At 44.7% G+C, this 27,011-nt stretch overlaps 1 protein-coding gene across 1 annotated transcript in view; it reads left to right on the plus strand.

The window, feature by feature from the left end:
• Positions 1 to 324: 324 nt before the first annotated feature.
• LOC124544757 (UDP-glycosyltransferase UGT5-like) overlaps positions 325 to 27,011 on the plus strand; it is a 41,922-nt gene continuing 15,235 nt past the window's right edge. The window contains exons 1-3 of the mRNA XM_047123424.1: positions 325 to 367; positions 14,745 to 14,994; positions 25,306 to 25,883. Of these exons, the coding sequence (XP_046979380.1) occupies positions 14,754 to 14,994; positions 25,306 to 25,883 (819 nt within the window). The 5' untranslated portion in view covers positions 325 to 367; positions 14,745 to 14,753. The remainder of the gene's footprint in view (positions 368 to 14,744; positions 14,995 to 25,305; positions 25,884 to 27,011) is intronic.

Genomic DNA, 27,011 nt, shown 5'->3' on the forward strand with positions numbered 1-27,011 from the left:
AAGCGAAGTTGTAGACCTAATATGTGTACAAAAATTGGATTGTCATGCGGTTCCCGTATTAGCCTACTGCATGAACTTGTTTTCTGTTATACGGAAAATATTTCCCGAAAACAAGGTTGCAGTATTACTTCAAAAGGCATAAATCAATCTTGCATGGTTATCGTCCTCGGCACGAGATTTTTCTTGACAGGCGACAAGCAGCAGAGATCACTCGATGCCACTCCAGCCTCACAGTGGCCGTGATCCATTTATCAGGCGCGATAAACGCGAGACAAGGACGCTCTTGTGGACCTATCTGTGGCCGTCGTGACGCAGTCGCCGATCACCAGTCTGTGCAAGAGCAACCACACGAGCCACTTGGGACCAGGTGAGGTCATCTTATAAGTAACAGTTTCCCTAGTTTTGTCATGTGGCCGTAAACACATCGTAGTCGCTTCCCCGACATCTGCCAACCACGTCATCAACTTCTGACCGTTTATCCACACAGTGGGCTTCAGGGGAAATAGTAAATACGAGGCGCATTTTTAAAATAAGTACCGTTCTGAAATATTGCCACTGGAGCTCTGCAGCTGCCGTACTGCGCATGCTCGTAAAGTATCTCCAATTGTTACTTATCCACAAACACATAAGCGATAGCTTTCGATTTAATTAGCGTTCATTCACACTTTTTTTAATATGACTGAGCCGATTTAAAATTCCACCGATTTTGAAATACGCGCTCTTCTGTTTTTTAAATGGAAGAGACATGAAAGCTAAAAATTCGTCAGCAGATTAGTGAAATGTGTGGTGAACACGCTATGAGCGCTAGAAGAGTTAGAATATGGCGAAGAGCATTTTAAGATGGTTGCAGAAATGTACACGATATGAAACGAAGTACGAGGCTGGTTTGAAAAGTTCTCGAAACGGAATAGAAAAAAAGTACTTACATCACTCAAACTTTTTTATTTTTCAATGCAGTCTCCTTGTAGATTAATGCACTTGGTCCAACGATGTTCCAGTGCCCTGATCCCATCTCTAAAATGAGTTTCCTCCATGTCTGAAAAATAGTTGTCAAATCCAGCTATCAATTCTTCGTCTGAAGTGAATCTTCGTCCACCAAGAAAAATTTTCAGTCAGTCTGACGGAGCCATATCATGTGAATAAGGCGGATGTGGCAACAATTAAATCCTTATTTCGTGTAATTTTGCCATGGCGACGGCACATGTGTGCGGGCGCGTTTTTGATCCAGCGTCAAGAGTCACGGCACCCATCTTGCAGATAATTTTTTTTTCGTTTCTGATTCTTCAGTTAAAATGTGATGTACCCTTTCAGATGACATCTGCCAAGCGTGAACAATTTCATGCACTTTCAATCGGCGATCCTACTTGACCATTTTGTGCAATGATTTCTGGAGTAGCGACACACCTTGGCCGACCACTGGGCGGATCATCATCTAAGCTCTGCCGACCGAGTTTAAATTCATTTGTCCAATTGGCGAAAGTTGAATATGAAGGAGCAGAGTCCCCCAGTGTAGTCTAGAAATCGCCATGAATGCCCTTTGCTTTCATACATTTCTTTACGAAGTACTTAATCACTGCTCGAATCTTTTTTTTTCATCTTGGCAAATCACTATGCGGGAACAACAACAGAATCACGTCACCGCCACAGCTCTCTTCCAAGAGCACTGGCGTGGCACGTGTTTACGGGCAACAGTCCAATGAATATCACGTGAACAACTCGTTCCGCTAACGCTGACCTCTTGTGGTGATTCCGAGAACTTTTCAAACCTTACTCATGCCCTGGTGCGGAAAGTCAATAAAAAATGGATATCATGATGTCATCATTTCTTCATGCTTCTGTACGAAGCTGTAACAAGACGCTTACAATATCGGAAGATGTGTGCACTCTCGCTTAGGAAAGTCCTACTGAGTTGTACAAAACAAACGCATTGAATTTAGCCGTATCCTCCACCCCAACCCATTGCCGCACCTCTATCGCTGTATCTCTCCCTCTCTCCACCTCCACACCCTCCATCTCCTTCATCAGGGCTATTTCCAGCGCCTCTCCCTCCCGGATGTTGAACTTCGCTGTGACGTATATCTCCTTCCTTCCAACTGTAACCTTGCCTTGCTCCCCCCCCCCCCCCCCCAGAGCCACCACTCTTCCTGTCCCCTCCATCACTCAGAGCGGATTTTTCTCCTTCACTCCCTGATTCTCTGCACCCCCTCCTCAGCTGTCTTCTTCCCCTGTCCCTTCCCTCCTCAGCTCTCATTCGGCGCCCCCCCCCCCCCCTCCACCTCATCTCCCTTTCTCGACCCCCCTCCTCGCCTCCTTTCCGCTTCCTCCCATTTCCCTTGTCTCCCCCCTTGCAGATCCTACCAGTTTTTAATCGTTATCAGTTTACTGCATTAGTGCTGTGTTTTGGTGTCATTATACAGTGTCATCTAGTGATGTGGTTTCAATTGTGTGCTCGATCTGTCTTTCGTCCATGACTTATCCTTGATACGCTGTCCGTCACGTGGCAGTTTTACTCGTTCTACAAATTGTTATGCTCCAGCCATACTTCGCCTGGCGCCTTTTAATGTAGTGTGTGGTTTTCTGTGTACCGTACTTTTTTAGATTTTTATCTCCGATCTAGAGGCTTTGTATGCCTTCTATTCCTCTGTTCTGCCTTTTTTTTGTTTTTAAATTCCGCCATGTTACGTTCTTTATATTGTTTTAAATGTCTTCCTATCTATTTATGGTAATGAGAAGTAGTAGAAATGAGAACAGCGAGAAACTTAGCATCAGGATTGATGGTCATAAAGTCAATGAAGTTAAGGAATTCTGCTACCTAGGCAGTAAAATAACCAATGACGGACAGAGCAAGGAGGACATCAAAAGCAGACTCGCTATGGCAAAAAAGGCATTTCTGGCCAAGAGAAGTCTACTAATATCAAATACCGGCCTTAATTTGAGGAAGAAATTTCTGAGGATGTACGTCTGGAGTACAGCATTGTATGGTAGTGAAATGTGGACTGTGGGAAAACCGGAACAGAAGAGAATCGAAGCATTTGAGGTGTGGTGCTATAGACGAATGTTGAAAATTAGGTGGACTGATAAGGCAGGAGGAGGTTCTACACAGAATCGGAGAGGAAAGGAATATGTGGAAAACACTGATAAGGAGAAGGGACAGGATGATAGGACATCTGCTAAGACATGAAGGAATGACTTCCATGGTACTAGAGGGAGCTGTAGAGGGCAAAAACTGTAGAGGAAGACAGAGATTGGAATCCGTCAAGCAAATAATTGAGGACGTAGGTTGCAAGTGCTACTCTGAGGTGAAGAGGTTAGCACAGGAAAGGAATTCGTGGCGGGCTGCATCAAACCAGTCAGTAGACTGATGACCAAAAAAAAATCTATTTATGTCTCTCGGCTGAAGAGCAGCGCTTGTGTTGCTGCCAGCCCGCCCCTGACAAAAAAGGGAAAAAAATTATCTGTATCCAAGGGAACATTGTCACTGGTATAAACGGCGTTCTGTAAACTCCGCCCACTTGTGCGTAGTAAAGGTCGAGGAAAGCTCCACTAATCCTCCTGTCCAAACTCCGCAACTTTCCTGGCAGGTACGCTACCCCACCACATTAATATGACTACCGGTCAAAAGCCCGAATAATTACTTCTTGCAGTGCGGGCCAGCTGCGACACGTGCAGGAAGAGAATCAATGAGGCCCTGGAAGATACCGATAGGGATGTGTAGAAGAGCTGAGGACTCTGATGTCCTGTTTTCCTTCACAGCAACTACTAATGAAATTGAGTGGAGATTGTCTAACAAGAACTAATTGTATAATGACAATTTTTTGCATTTGGAATTGATCATAGTTTACTTTATCTTCTGTCGAACTCATTCACAAAATTTCTGATTATGACTAGACCTTCAGAAATTACAATGGAAAGCATCAAAATCAAAATACGAATATAGAATTTAAAAATAGAATATCTTCTATTTGACAAAGCACCCTTTCAAATAAATATGAACGAATGTACTGCCCGTACTCCTAGAGCAGCATATGGTATATATAATAAACTTGAAATTGGTTTCAAAAATACATAAAAGACCAGTACTACATACGTGTAGAGGTGAAATAAGCTGAATATAGTTTCATTTCTCACTCCTAACGCTAATTTGAGTATCTCCACAAGTGACTTAAATACATAAAAACAATTTTTTATGATAATTGATTAAAAACCCTCAGCTGCCGACAGGTGTTGTTGACATGCCTTGATGCGGACAGCTGAAAATGTGTGCCCCGACCGGGACTCGAATCCGTGATCTCCCACTTACCTGACAGACACTCCATCCATCTGAGCCACCGAGGACACACATGAATAGCGCGACTGCAGGGACTTAACCCTCGCACGCTTCCCGTGAGACCCACATTCCCAACTGTCCACAATCTACATACGTCAAGTTCCTAATAGATACTTGCCCATCCACTCACTACTCGCGCCAATTAAGGTGACGATTCCCGTAAGAGTTTGGGCAACCTGTGCGCATTCTCACAGACCAAGGTCAATGGCCGGGTAGCCTTTAACTATATATCTTTATATGAAGATAGTAACTGTTCTCTTACGGGAATCGTCACCTGCATGGTCATCAATGTTATCTGTTCTTTCGAGAATAGTTACTATCTTCATAATTTTTTTATAAATCGTCAGTATTTCCAAGTGGAAGATACATATGTACTATATCACTGAAATTAGCTAAGGTAACCTTTTAAAAAAACAGTGTGGATCATAAAATTACGTAATAACAAACATTTTCTATGATGACAATGCACAATGATATTCTATATTAGGAAACAGTATGCATGTCGGCCATTGGGACTGCTTTTCTTTCATCAGAAGCTTGTTTACGCCCCTGGGCATTTGGATGGCGGTGTCAACGGGGCTCGGACAGGGCGGCTGCTAAATTTCTACCTACCTTGAGCGCATCTGAACAGACCACTACGAGAGTAGGGATCGTCTTCGTTGGGCGAGGACTCGTGGTGTAAATAGAGTGAGCAACTAATTGCCAGGAATATTGGGCGCAAATTTCACAGATTAGTGTTCAGGGTCGAATTTCAATGGGCGCAGCTTTCGTAGCCCCGCGGAGTAGCCGCGAGTTCTCAGGCGCCTTGCCACGGTTCGCGCGGCTACCCACATCGTAGGTTCGAGTCCTCCTTCGGGCACCGATGTGTGTTGTCCATAGCCTAATTACTTTAAGTTAGATTAAGTGGAGTGTAAACCTAGGGATCAATGACCTTAGCAGTTTGATCCCATAGGAACTTAACCACAAATTTCCAAAAAATGGTTCAAATGGCTCTGAGCACTATGCGACTTAACTTCTGAGGTCATCAGTCACCTAGAACTTAGAACTAAGTAAACCTAACTAACCTAAGGACATCACACACACCCATGCCCGAGGCAGGATTCGAACCTGCGACCGTAGCGGTCACGCGGGTCCAGACTGAAGCGCCTAGAACCGCACGGCCACACCGGCCGACCAAAATTTCCAGCATTCATACACTCGTGACAAACAAAAGTTGCTTATGTTACACCGGAATCAAAACAACGGTCCTTGGAATCGAATCGTTTAGTATCCCCTATAAACTGAAGTTCCAGTAAATGGTTTCAGCCCGTAAAATTATGTGCACTGTGTTTTGAGATATGCAAGGTATTTTGGATGCCGATTTATTTGCCGCAACGTGGAGCATGTAGTGGACACAGTTATTTTAAGATCTTAAAGAAATTGCGCCACCGAATCCAAAACAAACAGCATGGCATCCTCCGTAGAGTGATAGTTTTGCTGCACTTGAGATAACATCGCCACGTGTGGGAGCAGTGTGAGCACCCTCCGCGTAGCCCTGACTTAGCGCTCAGTGGCTGTAACTTGTTCTTGCACTTAAAGAAGCGCCTTTCTGTATAGCGCTAGAAGGAAGATGTTGTTACCAGTTCAGTACACGACTGGTTAAAACTGCATGCGGTAGAGTTCTGTGAGGATGGACCTTGGAAGCTGGTCATAGCATACGATAAGTACCTTAACAAGAGTAAAAATTATGTTGAAAAGAAGATTTGAAGTCGAGCTTTTCATCTAAAAATAGAGTTCTTGTAATAATGTTTTTATTTTCATTTTATTTTAACCTGGCACTTCAAAAAATTTCCTCTTATTTGATGAAGCTCTGGCATGGACATTGCACGATTTATAATTCAGAAGTTCATATAAAACAGCTTCCAGTTTTCAGTGGTCGAAGAGATACAGCTGCGCCACACGGGGTAGCCGTGTGGTCTCTGGCGCCTTGTCACGGTCCACGAGGCTCCCCCCGTCGGAGGTTCGAGTCCCCCTCGGGCATGGGTGTGTGTGTTGTCCTCAGCGTAAGTTAGTTTAAGGTAGATTAAGTAGTGCGTCAGCTGAGGGACCGATGATCTCAGCATTTTGGTCTCACAATACCTTATCACAAATTTCCAAGATACAGCTGGCTGAAGTTGTGTACGCTTCACAGTACCGGTATAACTGCTGACCGGCCCTTAGAATTCGAAGTCTGGCATCTGGACGATCTGGCAACACTATAGGATGCGGAAGTATCTGCAGGCAGTGCTGTATTTCGTTTCGCTCGAGGTGTTAAAATGCTCGCCTTTTAGTAGTATACGTCACGCAGTGTAGATACAGAGCACCGAGTTCAAATCCTCTCTTTCTGTGTTTTTTTTTTTTTACCCCTTCTCGGCTGTCTGGTAAGGGCTTCAGTCAGATGGAACCTCGATTTGGCGAGAGAGCTCGTGGTTGCGTCAACATCAACACAGTTTATGCTCGAGAGTTTGCTGGTCCAGCAGTGGCCACCGACCACCAGCCACTTGACGGCGACCACCGTCTCACCAGGTGAGCGCGGCGCGTTTCTGCTCTCACATAGGTAAGCCTGAAACTTTCTTGTTCGAGTTTGGCCTTTCGCGCAAAATAACTTCGATAAACCGAATGAACACCGTGCAGTTACACAAGACGCGTATGTCACTAAAAGTGTGTTCAACAATTGTCATTTTCTTATTTGAAGTACTAGTACTCGTCTTCCAGTTTCGAATTGGATTTTGCTCATTTTAAATCTTGCGAACATAGTTTGAACGTTGTACAGGGACATCCAGAGTCCGTTAACATTTGAAACGATCAAATCACGGAATAATGTACATAGAGAGGTAAAACTTGACTCACATGCCTGAAATGCCACGGAGTTTTATTGAAACCAAAAACGAATGCAGAAACCGTTCAAAATATGGTGCTGGAAAGCAACACGTCAGTGACGCTGGATGAGAATTGTGTATGAGCTGTAGTGAGAGGAGAAAAATGCGCCAGCAGTCGCGGCATTTTGGCTTTAACAGAAAAAGCACTGTTAGTGCAGCTTTACTATCACAATGGAGAATCCGCTTGATAAGCCCGCTGAACCAGCTGGGCAGAACAGGTGATTAGAATTGTGGAAAGGGCCAAATAAGGTTGGAGTCAGTTTCACCTTAAACTTTTAATTGAATAACACATTTACAACCAAAGCGGCACATAGCCGAACTTTCACAACTACGAGTTTCAAACTTCAAATCTTTCACGGCTGAAGGCCTCCAAACAATAAATCTTAAAAATCAACAAGGTAAATTTCAAGTGAGTGAAAACACGCAATTACAGTTACATACAAAAATAACTAAAAAATCTATATATCACAGCTAGGCTGAAAGCCTCAAGGCAAGGGTGGATAGCCAAACATAAACGAAATACAATACAAACGGCTGAAGGCCCAAAATAAAATTTTCAATATTATAAAATAAATTACGATAAACTTTCAAAGGCAGAAGGCCGCAATGTTTAAGATTGGAAGGTAATTTTAAGAACAAGGTTACAAAGTTGAAGGCCCACAATTAATTATCCAGAATTTTAAGAAAATATAGCCATAAGCCGTAAATTTTACGTAGCTGAAACTGGACTAAAAGAAAAGACAACTCAACGTCAACAACCTTTCAGCAAATATCCACTTGCCGGAATTCAAACTTACTTACATAAAACACAGTAAAACCAAGAATGTTGTTTTTAATCATTGGCTATCATAGATTATAACCAGACAGTTAAACACCGATGAGTAAGACGGTAAAGACAACAGCACTCAGAAGCCTCCAGGGGGTCGGTCTGCCCTCGTTCACTTAGGCGAGACAGGTGGTGAGCCCAACTACACTTGATCTGTCGGAACCCGACCAAGGGACACCCATGGACCGACCGACAAACGACTTGCTTGCCACCAATCGGTACATAAGAATTCAAACACAAAATGTTACGGGCGTGATTATCCACAATGTAATATGTATATGAATTAAGCTGTCAAAACTACACAACGTGTTGGACAGACAGCAGGTGAGGAAAGGACGCTGCCTGAAATTACGTTAATCGCCAGGGCAGGGAATCGGAACACTAACGGCCACAGTGCATTGAGATTGACGGACATCATTTTGAGCATTTATTGCATTAATGTGGTATTTACAGGTAATCACGCTGTAACAGCATGCGTGCTCAGAAATGATAAGTTCACAAAGGTACATGTGTCACATAGGAACAACCGAAATAAAATATTCAAACGTACCTACGTTCTGTATTTTAATTTTAAAATCCTACCTGTTAGCAACTGTTCGTCTAAAATTGTGAGCCATATGTTTGTGACTATTACAGCGCCATCTATCACAAAGCGAAAAAAGTGGTCCAACTAAAACATTCATATTTCTTTACGTACTACATGAATATGTAATAAAAAAAGGAGGTTCCTATTTAACAAAACGCAGTCGATATCCGTTTGACCTATGTCAGCGCCATATGGTTTCCTCCTTCAAGCTAGACGAGTTTCATTCTTTGTAGTTTTTTCGTTTGATGCTTATTTCGTGAGATATTTGGCCCGCTCACTATCAATGGACCACCCTGCACATCAGTTCTCAAGTTTTACAATGAGTTTATAAACATTGTCACTATCTCTACTTTCGTCTAAGTTTTCAATGAATTTGTTGAAAGTACTTCTTCTTCATTCACTTATGGTGTTTTTAAATTTGCTGTTATCTTTCGCCATTCTACCACATACCTTTGTTCTCTCATTGAATCCACTTTTTTCCTCGCATTCTCTCTGTCTGTTTTCATGAGAGAGAAAGATCTGGAGAAACCTCGTGGGTGTCCCAGCAGTACCCGATGGATCAAGGAGAACAGCATCAGTCACGTTCCGCTTGGATACTGAACATGAATGTTTCGCCGCCCCGCCCATCTGCATAAGATATCCATCCTGCCGTTTGCGGAAGGTGTTCTGTGTCACAAAAAAGGTTCAATCACGATCAAAGAACATTTAAAAGAGTGTAAAGTGATTGTAACGCAGACCGAATAACATTGTATTGGGAATCATGAAGAAGAACGACAATAAGTGCCAGAACTTAAAAGTAATAGTTATAATTTATGGTGTTGAGTTCATAAAAATAGTTCCACACAGAAACTGCAGCTAATGTTGTCTTTTACTTTGTGGTTTATCTTTCCTAGCCATGATGATGGTAATAAGGCGAGAAATGAGGGCTGTAGTCCTTCGATAGCTCTGAGTAATGGAGTCACGCTGTAATGTGAAGGCTGCATTGGCTCTTGCTTTAAATCTCGCTGGAAGCCGGCTTAACTACTCTGTGGCAGTGCTACAACCAACCAGATCGAAAATGAATAAGGAAATCTTAGAAAACTTCTGTATCGGTAACCTTCTCACTAGTTCCAGTACTGTATAGTGTAACAACGAAAAACTTACGATATTCCATACTTCATAAGGCCTTTTATTTCTTCTGCCGACGTAATTTTGATTTTGGTCAATAGATCATTTTAGTTATGACATCGTGGCACTGAATAAGTTATTAACTGGGTTTTTTAATGCGTCCACTCTAATAATTTTGACTGTGTGCACAAATGTGATACATTTACCGTAATTTATCAATCTGTGATTATAATTACAGCGTACAATATGTACATTTTTGGACCTGTCATGACATTATGATTGGCTCAAATGGTTCTGAGCACTATGGGACTTAACATCTTAGGTCATCAGTCCCCTAGAACTTAGAACTACTTAAACTTAACTAACCTAAGGACATCACACACATCCATGCCCGAGGCAGGATTCGAACCTGCGACCGTAGCAGTCCCGCGGTTCCGGACTGCAGCGCCTAGAACCGCACGGCCACAACGGCCGGCCATTATGACATCTGCTAAACCAACGTTAAGCTTCTGAAACTGACATACTAATCTATTGAAACCGATAAAGCAAAATAAAAATAGCTCTGCAACTGAAATATACACGGTATTGCAGCTGCTGAGAACATAACAGCTATGAATAAAATAATGTTTGAATATGTCGCAGGACAGCACGTAAACACACCTTTCAAGATACTGTCCATTCTGTTCAGTTGCTCTTCCAAGTCCTTTTGCTATCTCTGAAAGAATTACAATGTCATTGGCAGACGTCAAAGTTTTCATTTCTTCTCCGTGATCTATGGTTTCCACTCGAAATTCTTCTTTTGTTTTCTTTACTACTTGCTGAATGTACAGATTGAATAACATTGGTGATAGGCTACAATGCTGGCTCACTCCCTTCTCAGCCTCTTTCATGCCCCTCGACTTTTATAACGGCCTTCTGGTTACTGTGAAAGTTGTAAATAGCCTTGTCTCTCTGTGTTTTAAAACCCCTGATACGTTCAGAATTTCAAAGACAGTATTCCAGTTAACATTGTCAAACGTTTTCTCAAGGTCTACACAAGCTATAAAAGTAGGTTTGCCTTTCCTTAACCTATCCTCTAATTAGAGTCGTAGGGTCAGTACTGCCATGCATGTTCCTACATGATCCGACTTCTACCAATCTTTCCATTCTTCTATTAAGAATTCGTATCAGTATTTTGTAACCAAGGTTTATTAAACAGATAGTTGGATATTATTGACACCTACTTTCTTTGGAATTGGAAATACTACATTATTCTCGAAATATGAGAGTATGTCGGCTGTCTTATACACATTGCACATCATATGGAAGGGTTTTGTCATGGTTGGCTCTGCCAAGGCTCTCAGTAGCTCTGACGCAATGCTGTCTACTCCCCGGGCCTTGTTTCGACTCAGATGTTTCAATGCTCTGTCATATTCTACTCGCAGTATCACATCTACATCATACTTTTTAAGCCACCTAAGGCTTCGTGGCGGAGGATATTTTTTGTGCCTCTAACTAAGCCCTCCAACCCTATTCTAATGGCGAATAGCGCGTGGGAAGAATGCATTAACTGTAATTTCTCGAATTTTCTCCTCATATTCATTACGTCAGACTTACGTGGGGGAAGGGGGGAGTAATAAATTGTCCAACTCTCCCCAGAAAGTGTTCTCTAGAAATTTCGACAGAAATTCCCTCAGTTATGCACAACGCCTCTCTTGTAAGATCTGCCAATGGAGTTTGTTGAGCATCTCCGTAACATCTCGTGCCGACTAAGCAATCCTGTGACGAAATGTGACGCTCTTCATTGCATCTTCTCTCTCTCTCTCTCTCTCTCTCTCTTCTATCAGTCCTATCTGCTAGGGATCCCAGATAGATGAGCAATACTCACGAATAGGCCGAACAAGTGCCTTATAGGCCACTTCCTTCGTGGATGAGCTATATTTCCTTGAGATTCTTCCTATGAATCTGAGCCTGGCATCTGCTTTTCCCTTTATTTGTTATATGTGGTCATTCCATTTAAGGTCGCTCTGGATAGTTACTTCCTGTGTACACGCAATATGTTACATTTATTTACGTTCAGGGTCAACTGTCAGAGGCTGCACCATTCATTAATTCTCTGGAAGTCATTCTACAAATCGTTACTATTTCTGTCGTTACTACTTTGTTATAGGTAACCGCATCATATGCGAACAGCCTTAGACAGCATCCGACTCTTTCTACTAGATCATTTATATACATTGTAAACAGTAACTGTCCTATAACACTTCCTTGGAGTACCCTGGAAATTACCTTTACATCTGTCGATGTTGTTCTATTAAGAGCGACGTGCTGGATTCTGTCTGCAAGCAAGTCTTGAATCCAGTCGCAAATCTGCTCCGATACTCGATAAGCTCATACTTTTTCAGTGCGGGACGGTGTCCGATGCCTTCCTGAAGTCAAGGAACACGACAGCAACCTGAACGACATTTTTTACGGCGTTGTGGATCTCATCTTCATCTACGTCCTCTTTGTATCTATCTTGGTTATGATAATCTGTTTACTATGCTGTTCACAGTCCTTTACCCGCATCCCTACTTTCTTATTCACTACTAAATCTACACCTGCTGTTCCCCTGCTTCATTTTGTATTTATAACCCTGTATTCAACTGACCAGAAGTTCTGTTCCTCCTGCCACTACACTGCACTAATTCCTACTATATCTAACTTCATCCTATCCATTTCCCTTTTTAAATTTTCTAACCTACCAACCCGATTAAGGGATCTATCATTCCACCCTCCGATCCGTAGAATACCAGTTTGTTTCCCCTGATGATGACATCCTCCAGAGTAGTGCCCGGCAGGAGATCCGAATGGGGGACTATTTTACCTCTGGAATATCTTACGTGAGAGGATGCCGTCATCATTTAATCATACAATAGAGCTGCATGCTCTCGGTAAAAATTACGGCTGTAGTTTCCCCCTACTTTCAGCAAGGCTTTCTTGGTTGATGTTACAAGGCCAGCCCAGTCAGTCACCCAGACTGTTGCCCCCGCAAATACTGACAAGAACGCTGCCACTGTGCAGGAATCACACGTTTGTCTGGCCTCTCAACAGATGCCCTTCCGCTGTGGTTGCACCTACGGCGTGGGCGTATGTACCGTAGAGGCCCGCAAGCCACTCCTCCACCGAAAGGTCCGCGATTCATGGACGATGGACTCATTTGTAACCCTCAGGTGTTATTTCACTGCACTAGCAATGCAAATTCACCATACAGCTGCATCACCCAATTTATTTTGATATTCAGTTGACGTACAATCGATCTCTATAGTATTTAGTCTCGACATCTTGTACCAAATAGGCTTGCGAAATCGACAACTTCAGCTGATTTCGTAATAACGTCCTCCCATTCTCGACGAATGTCCATGGTACTTGTCAGTGGTACTTTTAATACTCAAATTTCGATGAACGTTTGAACCTGGTCAGTCTAGAATTGAAGGAAACGGTGGAAGTAGCTGTTAAGTCGTTAAAATGTATTTTGAGTTATGCATGTTATTTCTTTGGTGAAATTCAAAGACAAGAGTGTAAATAAAGTAAGACAAATCGAATTATATAGTTTTCCTAGTGACTCATATGGAAAAATCGGTAGTGTAGTCAACCTAATGCTAACTACACTACTGGCCATTAAAATTGCTACACAACGAAGATTCCGTGCTACAGACGCGAAATTTAACCGACAGGAAGAAGATGCTGTGATATGTAAATGATTACCTTTTCAGAGCATTCACACAAAGTTGGCACCGGTGGCGACTTTGATAAAGGACGGATTGTAGCCTATCGCGATTGCGGTTTATCGTATCGCGACATTGCTGCTCGCGTTGGTTGAGATCCGATGACTGTTTGCAGATTATGGAATCGGTGGGTTCAGGAGGGATATACGGAACGCCGTACTGGATCCCAACGGACTCGTATCACTAGCAGTCGAGATGACAGGCATCTTATCCGCATGGCTGTAATGGATCGTGCAGCCATGTCTCGATCCCTGAGTCAACAGATGGGGACGTTTGCAAGACAACAACCATCTACACGAACAGTTCGATGACGTTTGCAGCAGCATGGACTATCAGCTCGGAGACCATGGCTGTGGTTACCCTTGATGCTGCATCAGAGACAGGAGCGCCTGTGACGATGCACTTAATGACGATCCTGGGTGCACGAATGGCAAAACGTCATTTTTTCGGGTGAATCCAGGTTCTGTTTACAGCGTCATGATGGCTGCATCCGTGTTTGGCGACATCGCGGTGAACGCCCATTGGAAGCGTGTATTCGTCATCGCCATACTGGCGTATCACCCGGTGAGATGGTATGGGGTGCCATTGGTTACACGTCTCGGTCACCTCTTGTTCGCATTGACGGCACTTTGAACAGTGGACGTTGCATTTCAGATGTGTTACGACCCGTGGCTCTACCCTTCATTCTATCTCCATGTGAAACCCTACATTTCAGCAGAATAATGCACGACCGCATTTGCAGGTCCTGTACGGGCATTTCTGGATACATAAAATGTTCGACTGCTGCCCTGGCCAGCACATTCTCCAGATCTCTCACCAATTGGAAATGTCTGGTCAATGGTGGCCGAACAACTGGCTCGTCACAATATGCCAGTCACTTCTCTCGATGACCTGTGGTAGGGCGTGTTGAAGCCGCATGGGCAGCTGTACCTGTACACGCCATCCAAGCTCTGTTTGACTCAATGTCCAGGCGTATCAAGGCCGCTATTACGGCCAGAGGTGGTTGTTCTGGGTACTGATTTCTCAGGATCTATGCACCCAAATTGCGTCAAAATGTAATCACATGTCAGTTCTAGTATAATATATTTATGCAATGAATACCCGTTTATCATCTGCATTTCTTCTTGGTGTAGCAATTTTAATGGCCAGTAGTGTAAATTCGTGGTTCACTTTCTTCTGCAGAGCCCTTCAGCTATCATTAGCAGGCTAGCCAGAAGTGCAGGACGGTGAGACTGAAGAGACACATCATGTTTTGGAGCCACAGATGGGTGCCCCGTGGAGGCAGCTGCTGGTGGCGGCCGCTTGCCTGTCGGCGTCGACGGCGGCCCGCATACTGGCCGTGTACAGCGTGCCGGCCTGGAGCCACTGGAACGTGTTCCGGCCACTGCTATGGGAGCTGGCTGAGAGGGGGCACCACGTCACCATTCTCACCTCCCACCGCGAGAACCAGCCGCACCCTAACTGGACCGTCGCGCCAGTTGGCGAGCACCTCGATCTGATGCCGGGTGAGTCACAATACAACCACTCGCCGACACCGCCATCAATCGTACACATATCTGTGCTGTGACTATCATATAAACCTACTTCTAGTCTTCTTAAGTGAGGTAACACACTTCCAGCTAGATATGAAACATGTGGAAAAGAGCATCGACTTCATTCTCCGCATACGCAAACAGCTGCAGTCACTTTTACTACGATATTATATTTTTTCTGGAGCAATGCTGCTCCAACAACATATACGTACAATAGCTGGTCAACAGTATCCAGACACTTGTTAGTGGACACTAATATGAGGTATGTCCACCCTTCACTTGTGTGACGGTTTGATCTCTACTGGAGACGCTTTCAATGAGCTGTCTCAATGTCAGTGCAGAAAGGGAAGCCCACTCTTCCTCAAGTGATGAAATCAGAAGAGTTAGTGAAGTTGGACGCTGGAGTCCAGAGGGAAGTCCACATACGACGGGTGTTTGAAAAGTCCACGCAAAAATAAAAACTACTTACGTGTTTGGGGTAAATCTTTATTTTTCGACATAGTCTCCTTTTAGACTTACACACTTTATGCAACGCTGTTCTAATTTGTTGATCCCTTCCGAATAATAATTATTCAAGTCTACAAAATAGCTATTAGTTGGTGCAATCGCCTCCTCGTTTGAATTAAATCTTCGTCCTGCTAGCCATTTCTCCAAATTGGGGAACAAATAGTCGCCCGAGGGGGCGAAATCTGGAGAATATTGCGACCACAACTGCTGAGGTGTGTGCTGATGCATTGTCGTGATGGAAAAGGAGTTTTTTGCGGTCCAATCGCCGGTATTTTTATTGCAGTTCTGTTTTAACCGGTCCAATAACGATGAATAATATTCACTTATAATAGTTTTACCCTTTTCCAGATAGTCGATGAGGATTATCCCTAGCGAATCCCAAAAGGCAGTCGCCATAACCTTTCCGGCCAAAGGAATGGTCTTCGCCTTTTTTTGGTGCAGATTCTCGCTTAGTAACCCATTGTTTAGATTGTTGTTTGGTCTCAGGAAAGACGCTTTAAGTCCTGAGGATTCTTCCAGAACAGCTGCAAACCATCCTTGCAACACTTCACACGATTTCGTTTTTGGTCAAGCGTGAGCAATGGCGGAACCCATCTTGCAGATAGCTTTCTCATGTCCAAATGTTTATGCAAAATATTATGCACGCATTCATTCGAGATGCCCACAGCACTAGCAATCTCACGCACCTTAACCCTTCTGCCATCCATCACCATATTACGGATTTTATGGTTCAATGGTTAAATGGTTCAAATGGCACTGAGCACTATGGGACTTAACATCTGAGTCCATTAGTCCCCTAGAACTTAGAACTACTTAAACCTAACTAACCTAAGGACATCACAGACATCCATGCCCGAGGCAGGATTCGAACCTGCGACCGTGGTGGTCGCGCGGTTCCAGACTGAAGCCCCCTAGAACCGCTCGTCCACAGCGGACGGTGGATTTTGTCAATGATTTATGGAGTCGTAACCTCCACAGGGCGTCCAGAACGTTCAGCATCACGTTTGCCTAAATGGCCACTCAGAAAATTTTGAAACCACTTATAAACTGTTGTAATCGAAGGTGCAGAGTCACCGTAATGTTTATCAAGCTTCTCTTTAGTCTCCTGAGACGTTTTGCCTTTCATAAAGTAATGTTTAATCACCACACGAAATTCTTTTTCGTCCATTTTTTGACAAAAACTTAACTTTCTTGATTCACACAAATACCAAACACAAATAAATAGACCAATGTGGCTGAAACTTGATGTGGGTTCTTTCCAAAGATGCTACCAACTAAACATGACCTCGATACACGCCGGTGGTGCCATCTCTCGCACTTTGCACGGACTTTTCAAACGCCCCTCGAACTATCTCATCCAGAAAATGTTCCATTGGGTTCAGGTCGGAATTCTGGAGAGGTCAAGTCATTGCACAAAAGTTATTGTCCACAAACTGTTGCGTCACAGATAGTGCTTTATGATAGGGTGATTTGTCACGCTGATAGAAACAGTCTTCGTCTGCGAGCTTTTGCTCAACCATATGCAACATACAATGTTGTAAGATGCATTCAGGCTCTTCTGCATTTAGCTTTTCCTTCAGCGCAATAAGTGAACTACACTGTACCCATGAAAAACAACCCCGTGCCGTACCACCACTCCTTCGTGTTCACTGGCAGTATTACACATAAAGACAGCTAAAGTTCTCCAGGCATCCGCTACAACCAAGTACTTCCATCGGATTGCCACAGGATACAGCGTGATCCTTCACTCCAAATCACTCATTTCCAGTCATCTACTGTCCCGTGGCACCGATCTCTACATCACCTCAAGCATCGTTTAGCACATAAGTGGGTGACTTATGAGTACCTGCTCATCACTGAATCCCATTCCTTTTAACTCCCTACGCACAGTAATCATGCTAGCTGGACAGCTGGTAGCATTTTTGGAACTCACGAGTGATTCCTTCTGCTGACGTCAAGGGATTTTTTACAGCCACCCTCTGCAGTACTCGACGATCCCTGCCTGTCAGTAGACAAGAGTGTTGTATCTTGGAAGGCTTTCTGATTTACGCCTGTAGCCAGTTCTGCAATAGAAATTTAATATATTTTCTCACTCCATTTTCAAATGGTGGCATTCACTTTGTTTATCCTGCTGTCTTTCTGTGAAATTACGAAAAATACTCGGGGTAAAGAAGGTTATTTCACATGAGAAAAAAATGTCATCAGGCACAACGTGGGCTTGTAGCTAGTAACAAACACTTATCGAAATTTAACAGCGTTGCAATAGAGAAAACCTTGTCAATAATGTACGTATTTCAAACATTCATTGCTTCCAAACTACGGAAGATAGAGACACAATTGCAACTTTCCTGGAAAGAGAAAAGATCAAATTTTTATGCATGTAACGTGAGCACCATGAGTTACACGACATGTATCAGAATGGTGGCATATTTCCTGCCACATACGAAGTAGATGGTCCCTCGTTATCGAATTCACAGCTTCAACAATGCGATGTCGCAGACTTTCAACACTGACAGGTATAGGGGGGATAAAAAAGTTGTCTTTTACGTAACCGCACAGATAAAAGACCCCAGATGTGAGGTCTGGAGACCTGGGGGGACACCGGCGATGAAGTTCATCATCTGCTCCTCCTCTTCCAGTCCAACGACCTGGAATGATGTCATTCAGGTAACGTAGGACATGCTTAGAGAACAGTTAACGCTTAATAATATGCATTCTAAGAGAAAAAAAGATTAACTCCAAAGGAACTTTCCGACTGACGGAAATAGGCTGATGTGACGTAAATATGCACACAAACAAATGATTACACTTACAGAAAAATTAGATGATTAATTCAAGGGAAAGAAACTAAGCAAGTCAATAACGATATGAAGATAGTAATTGTTCCGAAAGAACACATACCAATGTAGCCCATGCAGCTTCTCTAGAAAGAAATGATAATTAATCGAAACCCTCAGCTGCTAACAGATGTTGCTGATATACCTCAATGGGGAAAGCTAAAAACGTGTTTCCCTACTGGGACTCGAACCCGGGATCTCCTGCTATCCATCTTTTTTTTTTTTTTTTTTTTTTTTCTTTCTTCATTTTGTTCGTTGGATCTGCTGGGGGCGGACGTTGTAAGACATCCGTTTTAATTTCGTTGTTGCTCGATTAACTCAGTTTTTTTATTACAGAGGGCAGCTAACCCTCTGACCGAACACGCTGAGCTACCGTGCCGGCTGTCCATCTAAGCCAGCGAGGGCACAGAGGACAGCGCGACTGCAGGGACTTATCCCTTGCGCGCTTCCCGTGAGACCCACATTCCCAACTGTCCACAATCTACATTCGTAGTGTTCCTAAAGGATATTTGCCCATCCACTCGTTACTCGCGCCAACTAAGGTGACGATTCCCGTAAGAGTTCGGGCAAAATGTGCGCATTCGCACAGAAGGAGGTCAATGGCCGGGTAGCCTTTAACTATATGAAGATGGTATCTGTTCCCGAAATAATAGATACCAATGATGACCATGCATCTTCTCTATAGTTAAAGGCTACCTGGGCATTGACCTTCTTCCGTGCGAATGCGCACATTTTTCCCGAACTCTTACGGGAATCGTCACCTTAGGTGGCGCGAGTAATGAGTGGATGGGCAAATATCCTTTAGGAACATTACGATTGCAGGTTGTGGACAGTTGGGAATGTGGGTCTCACGGGAAGTGCGCAAGGGTTAAGTCCCTGCAGTCGCACTATCCTCTGTGCCCTCGGTGGCTTAGATGGATAGAGCGTCTGCCATGTAAGTAGGAGATCCCGGGTTCGAGTCCCGCTCGGTGCACACATTTTCAGCTGTCCCCATTACGGAATATCATGAACACCAGTTGGCAGCAGAGGGTTTCGATTAATTATCATTTCTTAAGTCAATAACGCGTTGCTTTACCTCTGCATCCTGTGAAAGCAGTTATTTGACTTAACATTGACTGATGTCGTTCTTTGGAGTATCGTGCCAAATTCTGTCCAACGGATTCACTAGATCGTCAAAATCCGGAGATGGTTGGAAATTTCTGATCGTAATGCCCCAAACGTTCTCGAATGGTGGGAAATCCGAAGGACTTGCTGGCCAAGGTACGCAGACTGGCAGTAAACACTCTTGCCGTGTGCGGCCTACCATTATCTTGCCCAAATGTAAGCCCAGGGTGGCTTGCCATCAAGGGCAACAAAACGGGGCGTAGAATATCGTCGACATACCGCTGTGCTGATGGCAGCCGAAGGATTGGTGCTATGAAAAGAAATGGCAGCCCAGACCATCGCTCTCGCTTGTCAGGAGATATTGTGGGCGACAATCAGTCTGGTATCCCACCTCTGTTCTGGGCCTCTCCAGACACGTCTTCGGCCTGTAATCTAACTGACTGGAGTAGAATTGTCTTCAGTGATCGAGTTGAGTTCCGATGACCACCGAAGAGTTGACTTCTAACGTACCTAGCCACTGGATGCCACATGAGCAACAAATCTATCAGGGACATTCCAGTCGTCCTAATTCGGCCCATATCGTGATATGGATAATCCACACATTTTTGTAGCCAATGCTAATTCACGCTTAAGGTGGCGTAAAGAGAGGTGCCACTGGGCAGTAGATGACTATAAACGAGTGATGAATCACGTTGTACCCTGCGGCAGTCCGATGAAAGGGCTTGAGTTTGGCGAATGCCTGCATAACGTTAACTGGCATCTGTGTTGGGGCAACAATGAAGTGTGTTTTGGTACAGGGATATTTTCGAGGTAACGTTGTGCTCCCATCGTTGAGCTTAAGAATACACTCGATGTTGAAGGATATGACACATTTTACAAAACTGTGTCCTGCGTACAGTAGAGGAACACTAAAGAGCTGATGAGTGGTTGTATCAGGAGAACAATGCACGTTCTCAAGAGGCAACATCTGTCAGCAATGGTTTGTGCACAGTAATATTCCCGAAATGGACTGGTCTGCACAGATCGTGAACTAAACCCAATGGAACACCTTTAGAATGAGTTACAACGTCGGCTTTGCTCCAGACGCTAGTGTACAATGCTACTACGATGCTTTCTCTGGTTTCGGCTCTTGAGGCAGAGCGGTCTGTCATTTCTCCACAAACAGTGAGACAGCTCATGGAAAGTGTCCCATGCAGAGTACAAATTGTCATAAAACCGAAGGATTGGCACATCCCATATTAATGACCAGTAGGTATCCTGACACTTGATCAACCAGTGTACATTATCTGATGTAACTCTTTTTGTGGTTCCCGTTTCTGATCTACATCTCCGCTTTTCAACCCACCAAATACAATTTTCTAATGAATTAATATATTTTTAGAGATTATTAATTCCAGTGTGGCTGGTGCTAAAGAACGAGACGTATAATGAAACTTTCCGCTAACCCCGTGAACCCCTCCACCCAAAAACATTAATGTGTGACTTTATAATTTTACGTATATAAATTTTCAGATTTCTCAGCTAACTTTGGAGAACAAAGTGCAATGGAAACTTAGTCTCGAAAATTCCAATAAATTCTATAAATTGAAAGCTACGATTAACAAAGGATATTTTTCTGTTCGTTGCTAGAGTACCTACGCTGGTAGACGGTCTTACAAGGAGACCGTATACGGACAACACTCAGACAAGAAACGCAGAAGTTTACAGGCTGACTGTAACTGCTGTCAACAAGAAATCCGAGACGGTTTGCGAGTCCACAGTTAGAGCATGCAAAAACCGCGGGAAGTTGTGTAAAAGAAGACAGAAAGGAAGCGTCTCTCACCTAAGGAAAGAGACGACTGTCGGAGAACGTAGGTGGAAAAGTTCCAGATAAACAGTTCGCTTCATTTACACACCTGCACAGCCGTACTATGCACACCTGTGTGCACTCAGTTGCATAACACATCTACTTCTAAAAGTTTGGCCGAATCCTTCCCAAGTACTGTATTTCTTTGAGCTGCAGTTCCTGGTAATAACTGAAAAAAATCGCAACACCAAAAACTAATTCATATATAGTAATGACATTTCGTGAATACATTTGTCTGGATAACATATTAAAGTGATTAACGTTGCAAGATCACAGGTTAACATAAGCGAGAGATAAGGCATTGGAAATATGAAACGCTGGCATATTAATAACCAGAGTAACCGACAGAATGTTGATTGCAAACGCGCATGCGTTGTTTTGTACAAACGCTGGATGTCTATTTGCGAGATGGAGTTCCTTGTTTGTAGAACTTGGCTGTACAGTACAGGGACAGTTCAAAAATGGTTCGAATAGCTCTGAGCACTATGGGACTTTACATCTGAGGTCATCAGTCCCCTAGACTTAGAACTACTTAAACCTAACTAACCTAAGGACAGCACACACATCCATGCCCGAGGCTGGATTCGAACCTGCGACGGTAGCAGCAGCGCGGGTCCGGACTGAAGCGCTTAGAACCGCTCGGCCACAACGGCCGGCTACAGGGACAGTTAATTTTGTATGTGGGTGACGCTGGAGTAACGTCCGATGATGCCCCATATAATTGCGTATGCTTCCGCGGCCAGAGTCAGTCGACATAAAAGTTTTCTGGGTATGGTACCACGTCATAATGTAAAAACTACTGCTGCAGTAGTTTTTACATTATGACGCGGTACCATCCCCAGAAAACTTTTATATCTATGTCCCATATGTTCTCGATTGGAGACACACCTGGTAGTCCAGCAGGCCAAGGTAACACGTCGATACTATGTACAGTTTGTTGGGTTACAACACCGGTATGTGGGCGAGCGTTATTCCGTTGGAAAGAAATCCTGGAATGCAGTCATGAATGGTAGCACAAGAGGTCGAATCATCAGATTGACGTACAATTTTGGAGTCAAGGTGCGTGTGACAACCATGAGAATGATCCTGATGTCGTACGAAGTCGGATTCCAGTCCAAAACTTCAGGTGTAGCACCAGTGTTTCTAGCACGCAAACGCCGGCCGCTGTGGCCGAGCGGTTCTAGGCGCTTCAGTCCGGGACCGCGCTGGGGTTGCGGTCGCAGGTTCGAATCCTGCCTCGGGCATGGATGTGTGTGATGTTCTTGGGTTAGTTAGGTTCAAATGGTTCAAATGGCTGAGCACTATGGGACTCAACTGCTGTGGTCATAAGTCCCCTAGAATTTAGAACTACTTAAACCTAACTAACCTAAGGACATCACACACATCCATGCCCGAGGCAGGATTCGAACCTGCGACCGTAGCGGTCGTGCGGGTTAGTTAGGTTTAAGTAGTTGTAAATCTAGGGGACTGATGTCCTCAGATGTTAAGTCCCATAGTGCTCAGAGCTATTTGAACCATTTGAATCTAGCACGCAAACAGGTTGGTTGCAAGCCCTGAACTGCCCTCCTATCAAACACACAGCCATCGGAAAACACAACAGACCTGCACCTTGATCTCCAACGAGCTGTGGCTTGACACCACTGAAGTCGCAAATGGTGATGGGTTGGGGTCAGTGGAACGCACGGTACAGACCGTCTGGCTCGGAGCTGTCCTTGAAGTAATCTATTTGCAACAGTTCGTTGTGTCACTGCGGTGCCAACTGCTACTTAAATTGCTGGGCAGATGATTATGATGCACAGTAGTACCATGTGAACGTATGGAGACCGCTCTTCTTGCGACCGTACATTCTCGCTACCAACGCTGCCAGCAATCGTGTAGCCACGCGGGATTAGCCGAGCGGTCTCCGGCGCTGCAGTCATGGACTGTGCGGCTGGTCCCGGCGGAGGTTAGAGTCCTCCCTCGGGCAGGGGTGTGTGTGTTTGTCCTTAGGATAATTTAGGTTAAGTAGTGCATAAGATCAGGGACTGATGATCTTAGCAGTTAAGTCCATAAGATTTCAAACACATTTGAACCAATCGTGTACTTTGGCTACATTCCTGACAAGTTTTGCCACAGTATCCCAGAAGGAACGTACAGCTTCTCGTAACCCTATTACACGACCTCGTTTAAACTCAGTGAGGTGATAGTGGCGCCTTTGTCGCCTTAAAGGCATTCTTGACAAACATCAACTAATCACGACCAATCTCAAAGGTAACTAATACTCACGGCCGTTACAGCGTTGTATTTAAATCAAACCTGATTCGTATCCTCATAGTGATGCTACTAACGCCACTTTTACGCGAATAGCACGAAATCAGAAGAGACAGCATCTTTCACATGCAGAAACACGCTTAACAACTTTCCTTTATGTGTCACAACTCCTTGCTGGTGTTGCGATTTTTCTGTCTGTGTATGTCCTAAAGAGATGAACTGAAAACTGACGTAAACAAATTAGTGCAATACTGACCACTAAAGTTTGTTACACCACGAAGATGACGTGCTACAGACGCGAAATTTAACCCACAGGAATAAGATGCTGTGATATGCAAATGATTAGCTTTTCAGAACATTCACACAAGGTTGGCGCCGGTGGTGACACCTACAACGTGCTGACACGAAGAAAGTTTCCAAACGATTTCTCATACAGAAACAGCAGTTGACTGTCGTTGCCTGGTGAAACGTTGTTGTGATGCCTCGTGTAAGGAGGAGAAATGCTTACCACCACCTTTCCGACTTTCATAAAGGTCGGATTGTAGCCTATCGCGATTGCGGGTTATCGTATCGCGACGTTGCTGCTCGCGTTGGTCGAGATCCAATGACTGTTAGCAGAATATGGAATCGGTGAGTTCAGGAAGGTTATATGGAACGCCGTCCTGGATCCAAACGGCCTCGTATCACTAGCAGTCGAGATGACAGGCATCTTATCCGCATGGTTGTAACGGATCGTGCAGCCACGTCTCGATCCCTGAGTTAACAGATGGAACAGATGGGAACGTTTGCAAGACAACAACCATCTGCACGAACAGTTAGATGACGTTTGCAGCAGCATGGACTATCAGCTCGGATACCATGGCTGTGGTTACCCTCGACGCAGCATCACAGACAGGAGCGCCAGCGATGGTGTACTCAACGACGAACCTGGGTCCACGAATGGCAAAACGTCATTTTTTCAGATGAATCCAGGTTCTGTTTACAGCATCACGATGGTACCACCCGTGTTTGGCGACATCGCGGTGAACGCACATTGGAAGCGTGTATTCCTCATCGCCATACTGGCGAATCACCCGGCGTGATGGTTTGAGGTGCCATTGGTTACACGTCTCGGTCACCTCTTGTTCGCATTGACGGCACTTTGAACAGTGGACATTTCAGATGTGTTACAATCCGTGGCTCTACCCTTCATTCGGTCCCTGCTAAACCCCACATTTCATCAGGATAACGCTCGACTGCATGTTGCATGTCCTGCACGTGCCTTTCTGGATACAGAAAATGTTGGACTGCTGTCCTGGCCAGCACATTCTCCAGATCTCTCACCAAGTGAAAACGTCTGGACAAAGGTGGCCGAGCAACTGGCTGGTCACAATACTCCAGTTACTACTCTTGATGAACTGTGCTATCGTGTTGAAGCTGCATGGGCAGCTGTACCTGTACGCACGATCGAAGCTCTGTTTGACTCACTGCCCAGGCGTATCAAGGCCGTTAATACAGCCAGAGGTGGTTGTTCTGGGTACTGATTTCTCAGGATCGAGGCACCCAAATTGCGTGAAGATGTAATCACATGTCAGTTCTAGTATAATATATTTGTCCAATGAATACCCGTATATCATCTGCATTTCTTCTTGGTGTAGCAATTTTAATACAGTAAAATATTTTGTATTTCTGTTGGGAGTCCGCAACAAACTGTTACACCCTCCACTCTCCTCCCTCCTCACTAACGCCCTTCCCTTGTAGGCGCACACATAGATATTTTCTCCTTCGGGGCGAACAAGATCGATATGGTAAGGCGCTTGATGCGGTACGGCGAGCGTTCGTGTCCGAGGCTGATGGAAGAGCCCGAGGTGCAGCGACTGCTGGCGTCGCCGGACGACAGCTTCGACCTGCTCATCGCGGAGCTGTTCTTCAACGACTGCCTGCTGGTGCTGGCCCACAAGTTCCGTGTGCCCATAGTGGGGACCTGCCCCTTCGAGGGCGCGCCCTGGATGGACGACATGGTGGCCAACCCGCAGCCGCCCGCCTCCGTGCCCTACGCCTTGCTGGACTACGGCCGGCTCGACTCGCTGCTGGACCGCGCGCTCAACGCGGCCTACGGCGCCCTGGTGAGGGCGTACCGCCGCCACGTCTACCTGCCCGCCGTCGACGCCGTCGTGCAGAAGTACGTGCCCGGCGCTCCGCCGCTGGCCGATCTCGAGCGCACCACGTCCCTGGTCATGATCAACTGGCATCTCAGCTTCAACCGCCCGCGGCCCATGCTTCCCAACGTTGTCGGTTATGGAGGAATGCACATAAAGACTCCTAAGGCTCTCCCACAGGTAATGCACTGAAAGTTTCTTTTGATGGTATGTACCCTACGTTCATCACACACTGATGAACTAAAACGCAATGACGCCTCGAGAATGAATTACCACTGGCGGCACTGAAGGCACGTAGAGCAGTAAGCGAAGTACACGGGGTGTCCCAGGAGGAACGGTCAGTATTCGTGGATACGACAGGAACCATCACTCGAATCAGAAATGTACGAGGGCCACTCCAAAAGAAATGCACACTATTTTTTTTTAAATCCATCTTTTATCCTACATGTTTGAAAGTCTTACAGCGTATAGATACATCCTTTATGAACAATATTTTCATTTCTCCACATAATTTCTATCCCTCTCAACTGCCTTACGCCATCTTGGAACCAGTGCCTGTACACCCGCACGGTAAAATTCTGGACCACTGTTTGGCAGCGTGCACAAGGGAGTCATCATCTTCAAACCTTGTTCCACGAAGAGAGTCTTTCAGTTTCCCAAAGAGATGATAGTCGCATGGAGCCAGGTCAGGACTGTAAGGCGGGTGTTTCAGTGTTGTCCATCCGAGTTTTGTGATCGCTTCTGTGGTTTTTTGACTGACATGTGGCCATGTATTGTCGTGCTACAGCAAAACATCCTGCTTTTGACGATGTGGTCGAACACGACTCAGTCGAGCTCGAAGTTTCTTCAGTGTCGTCACATATGCATCAGAATTTATGGTGGTTCCACTTGGCATGATGTCCACAAGGAAGAGTCCTTCGGAATCGAAAAAAACCGTAGCCATAACTTTTCCAGCAGAAGGTATGGTTTTGAATTTTTTTTCTTGAGTGAACTTGCATGATACCGCTCCATTGATTGCTTCTTCGTCTCTGGTGAAAAATGATGGAGCCATGTTCCATCACCTGTCACAATTGTTCCAAGAAATTCATCTCCACCATTCTCATACTGTTCCAAAAGTTCGCTCTATACCGTTTTTCTTGTTTCTTTGTGAGCCACTGTCAACATCCTGGGAACCCACCTCGCACAAACCTTTTTTAACGCCAACACTTTCAATATTCTGCAAACACTTCCTTCCCCTATCCCAACGTAGCGTGACAATTAGTTCACTGTGACGCGTCTGTCAGCTGTGACCAATTCGTTAACTCTCTG

The sequence above is a fragment of the Schistocerca americana genome, chromosome 8, assembly GCF_021461395.2.
Source record: "Schistocerca americana isolate TAMUIC-IGC-003095 chromosome 8, iqSchAmer2.1, whole genome shotgun sequence".
Taxonomy (NCBI): domain Eukaryota; kingdom Metazoa; phylum Arthropoda; class Insecta; order Orthoptera; family Acrididae; genus Schistocerca; species Schistocerca americana.